General features: G+C 38.1%; 1 protein-coding gene across 1 annotated transcript in view; it reads left to right on the forward strand.

Annotated features, from left to right (window-relative positions):
- LOC145663055 (sialin-like) overlaps positions 1-17,578 on the forward strand; it is a 149,898-nt gene that overhangs the window by 92,304 nt on the left and 40,016 nt on the right. The window contains exons 3-5 of the mRNA XM_081729217.1: positions 3,844-4,031; positions 9,386-9,619; positions 12,951-13,035. Coding sequence (XP_081585343.1) covers positions 3,844-4,031; positions 9,386-9,619; positions 12,951-13,035 — 507 coding nt within the window. The remainder of the gene's footprint in view (positions 1-3,843; positions 4,032-9,385; positions 9,620-12,950; positions 13,036-17,578) is intronic.

Below are 17,578 nucleotides of genomic sequence, written 5' to 3' on the forward strand. Positions count from 1 at the left end.
TAACACGACGTTCTTCATTGAATTTCGTACGCCTGGCAAAGAGTTCCGGAGACAAATATTGTTCAGTTTGAAGGTAACTACACAGGCAAGTAATATTCGAATGACAATACAGTCGAATAGAGATGGTAAATACATTTTATTACCTTATCGACCAAACAGGAGGCAATTTGCGAGTTGCAAGAGGCCATTACTCTTTAACTCCTCCTCTATAAGTGCCCTTATCTTGCAAACTGCGTACGTTTTGAGCTCATCATTGGGGCTGAGCACCCAAGGAAATCCCCCCTTATACCAAAAATAAAGCGTCTGTCAAGAAATGGTTACTTCAAACTTTCAACAAAATTATTAAACTTTTAACGCTCGTAATTCAAGCACGCTTACGACCGAGGATTTCTCCGTTTGCGTAATTGTTTCATATATAAAAACTAGTTGATTGAGCATAGTATCGATATATCAGAGTAACACCCTGGGACCTTCCCTAGTAAGTTAAAAAAAAAAAAAGGCACTTGTGGATATTGATATTTGTAATTGTAATAATAGCAATAGGCTTTACTACTTTGTTTTCAAGAGACAGTAGAATTTTACGCTTTTTAATTTTATTTATTATTTTTGTTACGTTGGCCTACTTTAACTTGATTTCAGACGTTTAAATTTCATCCTACTTTCCACTGAAAAGTATCTGTAAGGAAATGATTATATATATGACCCATGACAAACATTTTACCATTTTATATCGTAAAGGTCAAATACACTTGTAACAGCGGTACTTGAGCGATTGGCCGTAGAAATTGAAACCCCGATTAGTGACAATTTCACAGTCTTATTGTATTACAGGTGGAAACTCAGGGCGTGGATCATGGGTCCAGAGTAGTTGACGATGGGTTTTGGTGTGTGGTGTGTGAGAATGGGGTGGGTCAAGTTTTAATTGACCCACACCAACTCGGAAGGAAACGCTTACTGTGTACGTAGTTCCAGGTTCGATTTCCGGTGGGAGAGCACGGAAATTTAATTTCATAATCACTCACTTTCATTAATCACCTGTCTCCTTTAGCCTAAAGGATGAATTAGGGATGTTAAAAAAAATCGTTTGATATTGTTAGAGAAAACATCTGTCTAGCCTGGAGGGACTTCTGTCAGATACATAACGTGTACTTTGGACAGTGAGAAACAGTTTTCAAGCATTGCACAGAATTGTCCTACAGATAGAAACGGAATTAATTAGCTGATTTAATATTTATGCTACTTGTTACCAGCAAGGCTATATATATATATATATATATATATATATATATATATATATATATATATATATATATATATATATATATATATATATATATATATATATATATATATATATATATATATATATATATATATATATATATAGGGCGAAGTTTAAAGTACATTGAATGCTCTTCCCACTGGTAATCGAACCTGGGATACCGTTCACCAAAGACATGCAAGGTGTCCACTAGACTAGATAGGAGAGTTAACCTACAGCGTAATTAATAGCCCTATTACCCTATTAATTTTTTGGTAGTGTATTTTGTCATATTTAACAGTATTGAATATATGCTGATTCATGTTTTTCCTTCAATATATTGATTTATTTGGGGGAATTATCTATGTTTTCTTTACAATGAACTAGAATTTTAATGCTTTTCGTTTTTCCTCAAGTCTATTCAAACATTCGTTACTTTTTCAAAATGACTTACATTATAATATAAATATTATATTGTTTAAATTTAAATTTTACTTAATTTAAAATAAAAAAATGGACTAAGTTCTAAGATGGCGTAGTACTCAATACTGTTAACCCCTTGCGTTCTGGTGTCATTTTCGTATGTGCGAGCTGTAAAACCGGTTTCATTTACTGTTAAAGACTGTCTAGACTGTTATATATAATGCATAGTTATTGTGCGCGCGCGAGGAGAGCATTCACATTACTGATAAAACAATTATTTGTATTGTGGAACATTTGGACTGAAAAAGGGAAATTCTGATGTCCTAAAGGGATTTTATGCAGCTTTAGGTTTGCAACACTGACCGGAGATCAAAGACAGTTTTTCCTTTGTGTGTGTTGTAATTGAATTCTCTGTTAGGCCTGCCATCTACTGAGACAATATTTTTTTCGTCTTTTCTGTCAGTAAGGTGCTCTCACCTAAGGAGAAATAGTGGAACTAAGCCTTGCCTTCCATTCACTAACAAATTTAATTATCCCCAGGATTAATACAAACCTTAATAAGGGATACGTTTTCATGACATTCACATGGATGTCACTGGTACACAAGGAGCTAAGGACTTTTTTTTTTTTTTTTTTTTTTTGTCAATCTTAAATAAATCATACGCTTATCCTCAGTTTTAATTTGACTAAAGGGTTGATAGCGTCCCGATGTTGCCGGTTGTCCATAATTTCCAGCACTAAGTCTAGAATGGCTAATGACCACAATCAGGGGGTGGAGATAATGGGGGACGCGAGGGGACGGCGTCCCTTCACTAATTCCCATGTATTGGCCGAAAAGGAAAGATATCAGTGCTCGTTAATTAAAAAATGGGAAACTTGGATGGTATCTTGATTTTGTTTGATTGTTGCTTGATTCTGCACTAAACAGTATTCCTTTAGTCGACCACCACGAAACTTTGGTTGCGTCCTCTTCCCAAGGCTTGTCTTCTTGTGATATGGACAGCCTGATCAGATTGTATGTAACAGTTCCTTTAGTTCTGGAATTCCATTTCCACCCTTGTTCACAATAAATTACAAAAAGAAAGAGGAATAAACAGTACTATACTTTTGATGAAGTACACTAACCAACTTGACAGCGTAAAATATTTACTACAATGTTAGCCTACATTAGCGTTTCTCAACCGTTGTGTCGCGAATACATGTCAGGTGTGTCGCGAGATTTTTAATATCTTCTAAGATCTTCCGCAAAGAAATTATCTTTAGAAGAAAATAAAAATATGTAGCCAATCGACTTGATTTCACACTTGTCCCCCAAGTTTTAAAGCTGGAAAGTTCGCTTTTAACGCTGTTCATTTTTCTTTGAAAAGAAATACTGGACATGAGGGCATGTCTGTCAAGAGTTAATCCACGCATAGACATGCTTTGCAAAAATCGCCAGGGACAAATATCTCACCAGCAGTGGCGTATTTAGGGGTGGATTCCGGGCTTAAGCCCCCTGAAATCTTACTTACTATAGTAAAGTATATGAAATATCTTGCGGAATTTTCACATTTTCAGGCAAATCCTCCCCCCCCCCCGAAAGTTAGCAAAGCCCCTCCCGAAACAAAATCGTAAATACGCCAGCACTAGATATAAGTTTGATGTCTTATATTTCTGATGGTAATATTTCTTTCTCATATTCCTGCTTAAGAGTTATGTTTATGTTTATGTTAATGTTTCTGTTCAAGAGTCTTACGTAATTTGCTTGTGAGATTTGTATCTCATAGCCGTTGCGTAATAAAAATTGAATATGTGTTTTATGGGTTTGCTTTTTTGCATCTAAGAAAAAAATCACATGCAGGGATGTCGCGAAAGTTTGAAACGTACTTTGTTGTGCCCCAAAGGCAAAAAAGGTTGAGAAACGCTGGCTTAAATCATAATACAGTAAATTCAACATTTTAAACTTAAAACCAGGGCTTTCAGACTGAATCAGCCACTTCCAAAGTACGTCAAAGCGAGATCCGTAAAAACAAAGTATGAGTTTAAAACAAATATAATGTTACATGTAGGTCACGAAGCTATAAATGCTTCAGGGTCTCTGTCTGATCTTTTGTATCCCTTCGATAATGTTGTTTTGTTACGATCTGTATTGTAATTGTAAATGTGTTGGTCTTTTCCAGAATGTGTGTCAGCACGCCGTGTCCTATATTTCCTCTCATTCTCTGGATTTCTGGTGAGCTTTATGATGAGGAATGACATCAATATAGCCATTGTAGCCATGGTGAAGCTGCCCAAGGAGTTGGAGCAGCTAAATAATACAAACACCCACTGTGTAGATGGCAGAAATGTCACCATTAGTCCAAATGAGGTGAGTGAATGTGTAATAACTGTCTATAAAATTATGTGGCTCACGGGTCGATATAAAGGATTTCATGTCATGGTCAGATTTAATTACATGCAAACATTGTATCGAGTTTTCTTTCTCTTTTCTCTTTCTTTTTTTGTCTGGCCAGAGTGATGTTTTTTAACCTGAGTCATTCTTTGTTATATACATATTCCTAAGGAAACACCTGGAATGAGAAACACATCAGGCGGGTTGGCAACTATTAGGCGGCGACCGCAGTGACGGGCTGTTGGTGCTGATGTATTAGGGCAAACTACGTACTATGTAAGGGGTAATAGAACGACAGTACGTGATGTACTGAGCAGACAGTAATAGTGTAGAATGTGCGACCTCTCTAATTTCCAAAGCGGACGTCCGAGATGTTAACGGCGTACAAAACTGACGGAAAGAATACATTGGCGAAGAGGAACAATGGTCCGAAGGAAACACTTAGTGACAGTTCTCACCGAGAATTAAAGCAGATTGTTACTCAGAACCATCGCGAGACTGGCGCAAGTGACAAAGGAACTCAAGCAGCACATCTCACAGCTTGTATTGACAATCATAGTCCGCCGAGAGTTACATGACATACACGTAGACATACGGAGTCGGGATGTATGGACGAAATCACTGATAAGGGACCATCACGCTTTAGCACTACGCCAATGATGCCGCAAACACGCAACATGGACCGCTAATGATTGGAAACGTGCGATATGTTCAGATGAGTCATTGTTTGCCTTATTTTAAACCACAGACCGTGTTGTATGTCCAAAGAAGCGTATAATCTACAGTGCCTCCGTCCAGCCGTGGAACATGGTTGCTGCTCTGATGCTGTGGGACACAATATGCTGGGTTTCAGTAGGATTTGTGCTGACGCTTAACGGTTCCGTCGTTGCCTTGAATTATATCGCCATTTTAGGGGTCCATGTGCATCTTGTTTCCGCGTAGTGACGCTATATTGGATGATAATGCGCGTATTCATATATGTGGAGCTGTTGCAGCGTGTTTTGAGGAACATCGATCTAAAATAACACCTCCCCTGTCCTGCACAATTCTGACTTAGACATAATTGAACATCTTTTGTCCGTTTTGGAAACATAAATCCGGCGGAGATTTCCGCCTTCATCCTCTCATGAAACTGACTGACTGACTGCACGCAGAATGGTGTAATGTTCCTCTTGCTATCATTCACGACCTCTATGACGGAATTAACGTCATATTAGATCTTTCCTGAGGCGGAAAGGTGTCCAATACCATATTCATCTAGTAAGGTGCACCTTTTTTTAGTGTTTCCATCAAATTGGCTATATATATATATATATATAATATGGCGGGATCCAAGATTCTCCGAGGGGGGGGTGCATCAGAGCATTTGAATTAAATTTGAATTTTTTTTTTTTAAATGCCTTTAGGCATCTGTGATATGAATGAGGAATTCCTTTGGAAATGCTGTGTGTTTGCTCTCGATGAATTCTTTTCCTTCAACCTTTTGTGTGGGGTACCTAGTTCGATCCCAGCTCGCGCAGCAGTAATCTTTGTGGTGGACAAACGCTGTATGTGTGCGGGTTGTTGGAATGCTTCCGTTCTGTTCTCTTCTTCTTTCTTAATAATACCATTTTATTCATTCTCATCATCACCGTAGGGGGTCAGGAGACTCAGCGGTTATTTTACGACTCGGTAGTAAGATGATCCTGAGTTCGAATGCCGTTTCTACCCATTCTCAAATAACTTGCCCAGAGTTAAGCTCAATCTCACCGGACAAATGAGGAGATGGTTCTTTTTATGTAGATCCAGGTTCTCTTTCTCCCAAAATTATTCTTATTGTTCGAGTTGGGTTTTGTTTATTACCAAAGTTCCGGGTAGTTACCGCTATGAATAACGGAGGTGGGTAAATACGATATTCATAAAAAGTATGAATCCATAACAAGCATTAAATGTTACGTCTATGCAAGATACACATGAAATAGATTGTAGGAAGTCACATTACGAAACAACCCCACATGGTTCTTCATACTCTGCCTCTTTGTGTTTTTTTGAATTTAATAACTTTACTGTAAAGCGCTTTATGAACCACATTAAACGAATGCTTGTTGATAAGCTTATTATCTCCAATCTTGATGTATAGGCTTCATGTATAACACAAGAAGTATGATCGTTCATGAAGCGCCTCGTTGTTGCAAGTTCGTGAGAACGTCTGAACTAGCAGAATATCAACAACCACGTTTCTTTTGCGGGCTTCTTTGTGTGTCATGCTACAATATGTATATCATACACACTCCACATGAATGTAACGTTTAATGCTTGAACTTTCTATTTATACGATATGCTGGCTTTTATGAACACTTACTTTTCATGACTATCATAGGCGGGAAAAGGCCGATCTTAATTCACCTCCTTTTAACTTGAACCAGTTGACTTGACGTTACCCATTTTCAACACCGAGACTACAAGACGTAGACCGAAACGTTAACGTCGGGTCCGAACCACATGAACTCAAACCAGAAATTGGATCTGAATCTGCCTTCAGCGCGTATGTTAATCATACAGTCACGAACTCTATAGAACAACTTGAGCAACTGTTCATCCAGCTCTTAGCTCTTTTCTATTTGTAACGTAACGCATCTTGTCAGCATCAAGACTATATGAAAATGTGAAGAGAGATCGAAACCATTTGTTTCACTGGGAATCGGACCCGCGACTCTCATACTGAAAGCAACAACACTGACTATTAAACCGTGTATGTTCTCGTTCGAATTTTTATTCTCCTGACTTCTCATTGTTTCATCAAATTTATTGTATGTTGAATTCTGTAACGCCTAGGATGTCGAGCCACTTTGGAGAATTTAACGTTCTGTCATATTGAACATCTAATAGTGGCGTTTTTTAAGAAGTTGTAAAGAGTTTCCTGCACTGGCAGTAATGCAATTGGCAACCGGAGTACTTGCATTCTGTGCTTATTTGTCATCGTTAGTGACGTCTGTTACAATCAATTATTCTCCAACCCGTTACAAGCTCGTGTCTGACATTCTTGTAGCACGAATAACCCCGTATGTAGATGAAATAATCGATTATTATCGATGTGACTTCAGACGTAATATTCGTAGGTCAATATTAAACCAGATTAGAAATGTTGCTACGGGGTGGCCAGGGATCGCTTAGTGTCCTGTTTTCTTTCTTTCTTTCTTTGATAAATATGTTTTCAAAAAGTAATTTGTTACAAGCAACAAGTCTTATTTGGTTCTGAGGCGGAATCGAGTAGAGAACTTAATTTAAAATTTTAGTATTTCCGGACCATCCTTTCTCCGACAGAAGGGCAACAGAGGTTTTATTATTTATTATTTTATTGAGCATCTTGATTGAACAATGATCCCGTCATTGCTGATGGAGGAATATATTTAGTTACTTCATGTTCTCAGAAATTAAAGTTTGAAGCAGCATTTAGTGCGTTACATTGGCTGCTCCGGTAATTTCCCTTTTTCTTTTCAGGAAAGTTCCACATGGTTTTGTCTTCTGCAGGCAGATATTGCTTATACATACTTAATAGAATCTAGCATTCATTTTGTAATCCTTTTTTAATTTTGCGAAGCTGTTATTATTACATTAAATTGTTCAATACATTTCCAATACTTTTGTTTCTATGTAGCTCATTAAGGAAAATCTTGTTGCTTAATAACAGCATTTAAATTTAAGATGAACTCAAGTTAGCCCTCCATATAATTCGCCTCTCCCTCCTCCTTACACCTCGTCTCATGCACAGCACTTCATGACCTCGGTGTTCGTACAAAGTAAAAAAAAAAAAAAAAAATCATACTCATACATTATAGTAATTGAACGTAGCCTGTGCTGAATTGTGTTGGTGTTCTTATATACAGGGTGTTCGGAAACAACAATAGGCTTAGGGATGAAATTTATTATTATTATTGATATCAACGTGGTTGAACAAATGCGTCATTCCAGAGGTTATATAGCCCGCCAAAAATTGACCAGAACGATACAAAAGAAATCGTAACTCGAGAACAAAATATCAGATCAAGCTCGGGTAAAAGGACGTTGTGATTATCTTGAACCATAGATGCCATTTCTGTAATGTACACTCATGTCCAAAATTGTGCTCATGGGTTTTCTCGCGGTTCTCCCGTTTTCTCCCACTTTCTTCATTCCACCATTTCACTCATCCCTCATCATCACCGTCACCTTTAGCCTAACCGGCATAACTGTGGGACGTAAAACTTAAAGATTTCATTTCATTTTTCATGTCCAAAATTATTGTCGCATGTCTATAAATATGTTTTTCTAGGAATATAAGTTGATTCGCCTGGTACTTCTTATAATGTTAGTATGTGTATAATCGGCAAAGATATGTAAGTGGCAAATTTTATGTCAAAAAAGCAGTAAATAAGAACAGTAAAGCAAAAATAAAATTTTTCCTGTCCATTTAGCAACATTTTATTTTACTCGTTCTAATTTTCGTATTTATAATTCTTTTCCTATGAAATTTACCACAAATATACATTTTCCGATTATACACATAGTATCAGTATTAAAAGTACCCTGGAAGTCATTATCAAATTATATTGTTAAAACAGTTATAGATATGCGACAATCATTTTGGACATGAGTGTACCTGTAGATATGAAATATATACCACTTTACAGTTCCTGAGTTATCATTTTTTCGTTTATAGAAGTCCTCATTAATTTTCTTCTGTACTTCGAGGTTAACCCTTTGTTTTTTAACCAAACTTTACAATTTTCGGCTGATTCTAACTCTCGAATGACGCATTTATACACTCACATTGGACCAGTGTCTGACTGGCCAAGTTGAGGGCCCTTGGCGCAGACCCTTAAAGGCCCCACCCATATTATGTATATTATATCCTATAAACTTAAAACGTCAGTTGAAAAACAAGTGACAATCATATCTTCTGTATTGAATAACTATGCAGTACAAAACAGATCGCAAAAAAGTTACAATAATACTGAATTACTTTGACATTTTTTACCCAGTTTTTCGCGTAAAAAAAATGTCCACGGGATCTGAGAACACTTCTTTCGGAAAAACAAACTTAGGCTTCCGTAACTTTTTTGGAAGGAAGGCTCAAGAAAGCATTTGCGATCCCGAAAATTCAACCAGGGCCTACGCCTCATGTTCCCTGCGGATCTCCTCGAACCTCGGGGCTCTTGGCGATTGCCAAGTAGCCAACGTGGCCAGTCCGACACTGCACTGGACTAAAGTTTATTGTTTACAAACATCCTGTATAGTATATAAAAGTCTTATTAGTAATTTGTAAATTGTTTTGTTGTATAAAAAGTTTCTTTTGTATTTGTCTTTTTCAGAAAGGGGAGTTCGATTGGGATAGCACGACTCAGTCAATAATTTTGGGTTCTTTCTATTGGAGTTACATCTTTTCACAAGTAGCTGGTGGTGCACTGACACAGAAATTCGGAACAAAGGTTGTATTTGGTGGAGCACAATTGGTAACGGCTTTGTGTTCTCTTCTTATCTCACCAGCTGCTGATCTACATTATTCAGCCATTGTTGTTCTCAGATGTATCCAGGGTATAGCATCGGTAAGATTTCCAATTCCTTCTAGCGTAGCATAATAAGTAGCATCGGTAAGATTTCCATTTCCTTCCAGCGTAGCATAATAAATGTAGCATCGGTAAGATTAAGATTTCTATTCAGCATATCACAATAAATATAGCATCGACAAGATTTCCATTTCCATCCAACATATAATTAATATAGCATTGCTAAGATTCCACTTTCATAGATCATAATTATTATGTCATCGATAAGTTTTCAATTTTATAAAATCTATTATAATTAATACTTTTCATGCAATCAGTGCGATTTCCATTTCCATTCAACGTATCATAATAAACATAGTTGATAAAACTTCAATGTCCATCTAGCGTATCACAATAAATGTAGCATCGGTAAGATTTCCATCCAGCGTATCATAAGTATAGCATCGATAAGATTAGAATTTCCGCCCAGCGTATCACAATAGATATAGTATCGGTTAGATTTCCATATCTATCCTACAGGGTCTCAGTCAGTGGCGCAATCAGCTATGTGCTCGGGGAGCTCAGGCCCCCCGAAACTAACCTAGTCTATCTTATACAACAGCGCTGCAGACAAATTTTGGTGAAATTTCCAAATAATAATAATAATAATAATTACTGCTTGGTAGTCTTGGGCCCTTCCGAAATAAAATCCTGGTTGCGCCACTGGTCAGTGGTAGAGCGCTTATCTCTGGTGCGTGAGGTCCCTGGTTCGATCTCCGGCAAAGTAAGTTTGTGATGGACAACATCGTATCCGTGGGTTTTCTCAGGGTACTCCTGTTTCCTCCCACTTTTTCATTCCACCAAGTCTCTCATCATTACTCACTTGCTTTAATCATCGTCTCCCGTAGCCTAACAGGCATAATCGTGGGACGTTAAATTGAAATACTGTCCATTCAGCATATCATAATAAATGATGCAAAAAATGTTTTCATTTCTAAATTGAGAATTTCTTTCAAGTTTTTCATTTTTCCGTCCAGAGGCGTCATTTCAGACTTCGCTTGAGAGGGGCAATAGCACCACTGACATAAGACCTTCACCTTTTCTACTAGTATATTAGTAGACAAGTAGACAATCAATTTAAGTATATGTATTCCTCAAACTCTTCGGGGGGCAATTGCCCCCTCTTGTCCCCCTAAGTAACACCCCTGTTCATTTCATGTATTACATGTTTAGTAAATCGAAGTTTCGTAAATTTTTCTCGCTATATACTGACGCGCTGTTACCATTACATTTGAAATTCTGTTTGTTTCCCTTATATTTTTGAAATAACTAATGTGTGAAATCAGTGTAAATTCTTACTATTGCCCACGTGTAGATATTATTCTTATTAACGCTTAGTTTGGCTAAATTGTAATTTCACGAATTATATAGTATTGAGCAATACATAAAGCTCAGTACTGCGTGCATTCGAACTGAAATTTCACTGTATGAACTAATGAGACTCCCAGCGTTAGAACAAGGTTCATAGACTATGCTGACATTAAAAAATAAATAAATAAAAATGAACATGGCGCGCTTTTCTCATCATGATAGGTATTCTGCCATTATTGGCAGATCACTTGTTGCAACTAGGAAGTTCCTGTGCTCTACCGGCTTCTGGTAACCTCTTCGTCTTCACGTTCATTTTTTCTGTTTTGATATCTTTCATTAATTGTAGCCTCCTTCGCTTCTCTCCCTCTCTTTCCTTCCACCATATCCTCTAGCATGTCCTTCATGATACAGTATATTCTTAGCCAATACCCTAACCAGTTTCTGTTCCTCTTCTCAATAATATCTAAAACTGTTCTTTTCTCCCCCAACATTTCTAATATCCTCTCATTCTTTTTCTGTACTACCTAACTAATTCTTTCCATTCTTCTCCACACACACATTTCGAGAGCTTCCAGTAATTTTTAATTTTTGCGTAATGTTCATGTTTCTGCCCCAATAGTACAACACTCGTTGCTATTCTAGGAATCTTATATGATGACTATCGGAATGATAAACTAATTTGTGAGTTAGTGATTCAAAATATTCACAATTAGTTTGTCATAAACTTCGTTACATTTTTATAATAATCAATAAGAGCTAAACTTGTTTAACAATTAATGAAATGTATTAATTGATCGAGTGATTGATTGTTACTTACGTCCTTTGCCAGCAGAAAGGCTATATTGAATGAGACCAGGAAAAAAAATAGAGTTTGAACTACTGAGATACATTCGATTCGTTCCCTCCGATAAAAAGAAGAAAACTTTAACTTTTCATGGTTGTCATTTAGGCTAAAGAAGTCATTATTAAAGTGAAAGATTTGGGAGAAAGCAAGAGACCCCCCCCCCCCCAAAAAAAAAAAAAAACACGGACATGATGTTGCTCACCACAAACTCTCATGGCCTGGGATCAAATCAGGGACTCCTTACAGCAGAGATGATGGATCTACCACTGAGCCACCGTGCTCTATACACTCCCACCGGGAATCAAACCCGGGAACTCATGCGCCAAAGGCAAGCGTTCTAGTTGTGAAGTAGAAAAAAGGATTGATTTATGAAATGTAATCTAACTAATTTTTATTACATGAGTTGTGTACAATAAAATTGAGTAGATTGACTTGTGCAACTTAAAATATAAAAGTGTAGGATATGCACATGTATTTTTGATCATATTTTAAGTGTTCTTTTTTCTGATATTGATACAGATAAGAATATCAATAAAAAGTTCTCAAAAGTTTGATAATTAGTGTTTTTGAACGTAATTGTACCAGTAATTATTAGTATTAGCTCACCACAGTGGGGCGTAGTGCCTTATTTAATAAAAGAACGTAGAGACCTAACGATCATGCCACTAGTAAAAAGTGCCTACGCGTGGATAAATTTCTAAATGCGCTTTTTATACTAATTTGAGAACTGAATCCAATAGAACTAGTTTTAAGTTGATCCGTCCACGGGGTCACTAGAAAAATTACCTCAAATTTTGTACCTTTGAAGCGCCATTTATACCAATGGTAAAGGTGCTCACGCTTTGATACATTTCTAATTGCATTTTATATACCAATTTGAGGATGTTGAATCCAATGACACTATGTTTAAACTTATCCATGCATGAGGTCAGGAGCACTCTTACCCTTGATATAAGCAATGCCTCAAAGATTCCAACTTTGAGGTCATTTTTTCTCGTGACCTCCTAGAGAAGTTTAAAACTAGTTTTACTAGATTCAGTATCTTTAAATTGTATTAAAAAAAAAAAAAACGGACTTGAAATTATTCACGTGTGAAAACTTATTACTAGTAGCAGGATCCTTAGTTCTTTATAATTTCACATGTGTTTTATGTGTACCTAATACTTTGTTTTTCAGGGTCTGACATGGCCAGCGATGTTTGCAATTGTAGGTCATTGGATCCCTCCATCAGAAAGAAGCAGATTCATGTCATCGTTCCAAGGTGATTGCTAAATTTCAAAGCAATTTCAACAATTTACAGCTGAGCTAATTTTACGAGTATGCATGGTAAAATATTCCAAAATACACAGAGGCCATGACCACAAAATTTACAAATGTTAAAGCTATCGAATATACACATAAATTTATTATTTAAATTTCTGCATTTATCAGAGTGTGCCTAATATAAGTTACATACAAATATGATTTAAAGCCTATAATATTTAGAAACAGCAAAGTAAAATAAAAATAATAATAACTAGCAGCGTTCACCCCGCTTCGCTGCGGTCACCCCGGAACGCAATAAACTTTGTTACTTAGATAATTTTTACTTTTTCGCTTTCAAGTGATATGATAAAAACCATAGAAGATTGCACTAATGTTAACATTATATCGCCTGTCATTTATGTTAACCCGCCCCGCTTCGCTGCGGTCACCCCAACCCGCCCCGCTTCGCTGCGGTCATCCCGGAACGCAATAAACTTTGTTACTTAGATAATTTTTACTTTTTCGCTTTCAAGTGATTTATAGCGCCTGTCAGTTATGTTAACCCGCCGAGTCACAGGGTCATGCGGGTTGCATATAAATACGTTTATTTTTATACCTATGATGAACTAATAACAAAGGATTTGTACGTATGGACACCTGAATGGTCAATTATCTCAAGACACTGGTAATTGAAAATTAAAGTGATATGATAAAAAACATCTAGGGTCCACATCCTAACAACCCCCCAAAAATGAAAGAAATCGGTTCAGCCGTATTAGCGTGATGAGCGGACAAAGGATTTTTTGTACGTATTGACACCTGATTGGTCAATTATCTCAAGACACTGGTAATTGAAAATTAAAGTGATATGATAAAAACCATCTAGGGTCCAAATCCTAACAACCCCCCAAAAATGAAAGAAATCGGTTCAGCCGTATTAGCGTGATGAGCGGACAAAGGATTTTGTGCGTTCTCTTTTATATATATAGATAAAAAAATAAAATGTTTGACTTATAAATGAAGTTGTTTCTATGAACAAGGTGGTTGTAGAAAACTGAGGCACCTCTCGCTCCGACATCAAATCAGCTCCTCAGAGTCCTGGCTGGTAACCAGTTTTGATAACTTCATTAGCTTTCAAAGAATAAAACTGAACTGGAAATAAGTTATACTAGCATATACAGAAGGTCGTTTCAGGTTTATGAAAACTAATTTGGCACCCTCATCAGCTTCAGAAATACCGCGACAACACTAGTTGTTGTGCTCGATGCGCAAGCCGTCTCTGTTAGCCACTGGCGTCTCTGGCATGTAAAATTTCGGGGGGACATCGAAGAAAATGATTAAAATGGTGCTAGCTAGCCCAACCTATTTATGATCTTCGTTTAAAATATTGGGGGGGGGACGCGACCCCCTCGTCCCCCCGCCAGAGACGCCTATGCTGTTAGCTATCGTCCTGTATCTCAGTTTCCTGGTGAACGCCTTGTCCTTGTGAACGACGACGACAGTCGTGTGTCTATCAGATAGGGGTGGAATATCATGGCGTTGTTCCAATATAGTGGCTCCAAAAATGCTCATCCAGCAATAAGCGGTATTGATTTTAACCTTGTATCCATTCTGCGCGACATAAATGTGCCATTAAAGCAGTAACTACAACCAACCATTCAGTCTCGTCGAACTTTCGGCACATTCACCTACTCAGTCATAATAATCTCTGAAATCATGAGTACGATACGAGATTTTTTTTTTTTTTTTTTGTTTGTTTCTTTTCACGTTCCGATGGATGCACCCATATCTTCCAGAGTGGCTACAAAACTCCACAATCTCTCTTTAAGATAGCGTTCGTACAATTTTTGACTGTTCCTCTTCAATCTCTGTCATATATGAGAGACGGATCATAAGAACTCAAGCTTATGCTTCTTCACCAGATGTAAATCTTGTGCAATTATGCAGTTTACGAATGCAGCGTATTGTTATAATATTGATCTTCCTATTATTTTGTGAGACGATGGGTTCTCACGTTGTATCCAACGAACGCACTTTTTCGCACCACACCAGGGCCTCTATCATCTATGTTGTAATATTGGGAGGGCCAGCAACAGCAGTAGTGCCTGTTTTGTTGCGATTCAGCATAAAGTTAATCATTTTCTTTGAAATGCCGAAACCTTTCATCACACCGTTTGCTTACTTGGCTATAACTATAACAAATGTCGGAAAAGACAAAAATGTAGCAGGTTGTAAGGAAAGTTCTTGCGGTTATATAATATACCCTGTTTCAAAAAGAATATACGTAATTCGAATGCATATATTTATTAAACTTTAAGACATACGAATATGAAATTTTACACACATATTTACAAACCTCTCAAGTTCAAATTACAGTTCAGAGTTCAAATTACAGATGTTCAATATGTCCTCCATCAGCGACACGAACGATATCACATCGATACTCAAATTCCTCTCATACTTGGGCAAGCATGTCCTGCGTCACTGATGTTATGGCAGTACGGATCCGGTTCTTCAACTCTTCCAGGTTCTGTGGGAGTGGTGGTACATAAACGTTGTCTTTAATGAAACCCTACAGGAAGAATTCACATGGTGTCAAATCCGGTGACCGTGGAGGCCAGCTGAGACATGCTAAGTCGCCAGCTCCTTGACGACCAATCCAACGGTTCGGTAGAGTTTCATTCAGATATTCACGCACTTGACGACTCCAGTGAGGGGGGGTGTCCCGTCTTGTTGAAAAATGAAGTTGTCTTCGTGCAGCCTTGGAAACAACTAGTCTTGTAACATAGCGAGATAATGCTGACTGTTAACCGTGTTTCCATTAAAGAAGAATGGGCCGTAAACAGATGATCAGGATATCACACAAAACACATTGACTTTGGGCGAATTTCGTACATGTTCAATGACTGTATGTGGTTTCTGTAGGTCCCAAATTCGAACATTTTGTTTGTTTACCTGACCACTAACACGGAAAGTTTCATCATCACTGAACACGATGCGTTGTGCAAAAGTTTTATCATTGTCAATAGCATCCAGAATCTCGTTAGAAAATGCCACACGTTTGCGTTTGTCATCAGGACGCAGAGCTTGTGACAGCTGTAACTTGTACGGCTTCATAACCAACCGACGTCTCAAAACACGCCAAATTGTTGTTGTCGGCACTTGTAACTCCTGACTGGCACGAGGAGTTGATTTTGAAAGACTACGTTGGAAAGTAGTTCGAATTCGTGCAACATTTTCTTCAGGAACATGAGGGCGGCCAGGACTTTTTCCTTTACATACACATCTTGTATCTACAAACTGTCGATACCATCTGCGAATGTTCCACCCATTCGGAGGATCAATTTGGTACCCCAACCTGAAACGTCTTTGCACTGTAATCACGGAAGTGCACTTCGCAAACTCGAACACAAAATGATTTCTGCTGTGGGGTAGCCATTTTAAACATATGACGGTTACCAAGCAAAACAGAAGACAAGTGACATCTAGCGGCTATTAATATAAACTAGACTATTTATTCGTTTCTCCAATAGCCGAGCCGAGGCGCAGCTATCGATAGTTTGGACAAAATAATTCTTCGTAATACGTATATTCTTTCTGAAACACCATATATATAGTGGCGGATCTAAGGGGGCGCTATAGGGGTTATAGTTCCCGTTGACGCTCAGGTATACACTGGATAAAATGAGATTCAATCCTGCTTTACACAGGATAAAACGGCAAAATATGGTTTAGCCCCTCCCTTGATCATATCCTGGATCTGTCTAATATATATATATATATATATATATATATATATATATATATATATATATATATATATATATATATATATATATACAGATGGTGATCAGAAAAATGGTAACACCTGAACGAAATTGCAACTTACCAGATTAATATGGTGTCGGGTCACCTTTCGCCTTCAGAACAGCCTTGATGCGACGTGGGATGGAGGTATAGAGGTCGTGAATGGTAGCAAGTGGAATTTTACACCATTCCTCGTGCAGGGCATCGGCCAGTTCTGTGAGAGAGGATGGAGGTGGAAATCGTCGCCGGAGTCGTGTTTCCAAGACGGACCACAGATGTTTAATTATGTTGAGATCTGAGGATTGGGCGGGCCAGGGGAGGTGTTGGAACTTCATCCCGATGTTCCTCAAACCACGCTGCAACAACGCCAGCTGTGTGAATGGGTGCATTATCATTGTGGAAGATGGTGTCATTGTCCGGGAACAACATCCGGACCATATAATGCAAGTGGTCTCCTAACATTGCGACATAATCGTTGGCAGTGATTCGTCCGCTAAGTGTGACCACAGGACCCAATGAAAACCATGATATGGCGGCCCACAGCATCACCGAGCCGCTGCCATGTTTCACAGTTGGGCGGAGACACTGCAGATCATAAGCTTCTTTGGGCGTTCTCCACAAATAAACACGGCCCGTGGTTGGGAATAGGGTGAAGGATGACTCATCCAACCATATCACACGTTTCCAGTCCTCAACGGTCCAAGTTGCATGGTCGCGGCACCATTTGCGGCGTGCGAAAGCGTTATGGTCCC

This window comes from Thermobia domestica, chromosome 10 (genome assembly GCF_964235325.1).
Source record: "Thermobia domestica chromosome 10, izTheDome1.hap1.1, whole genome shotgun sequence".
Lineage (NCBI taxonomy): Eukaryota > Metazoa > Arthropoda > Insecta > Zygentoma > Lepismatidae > Thermobia > Thermobia domestica.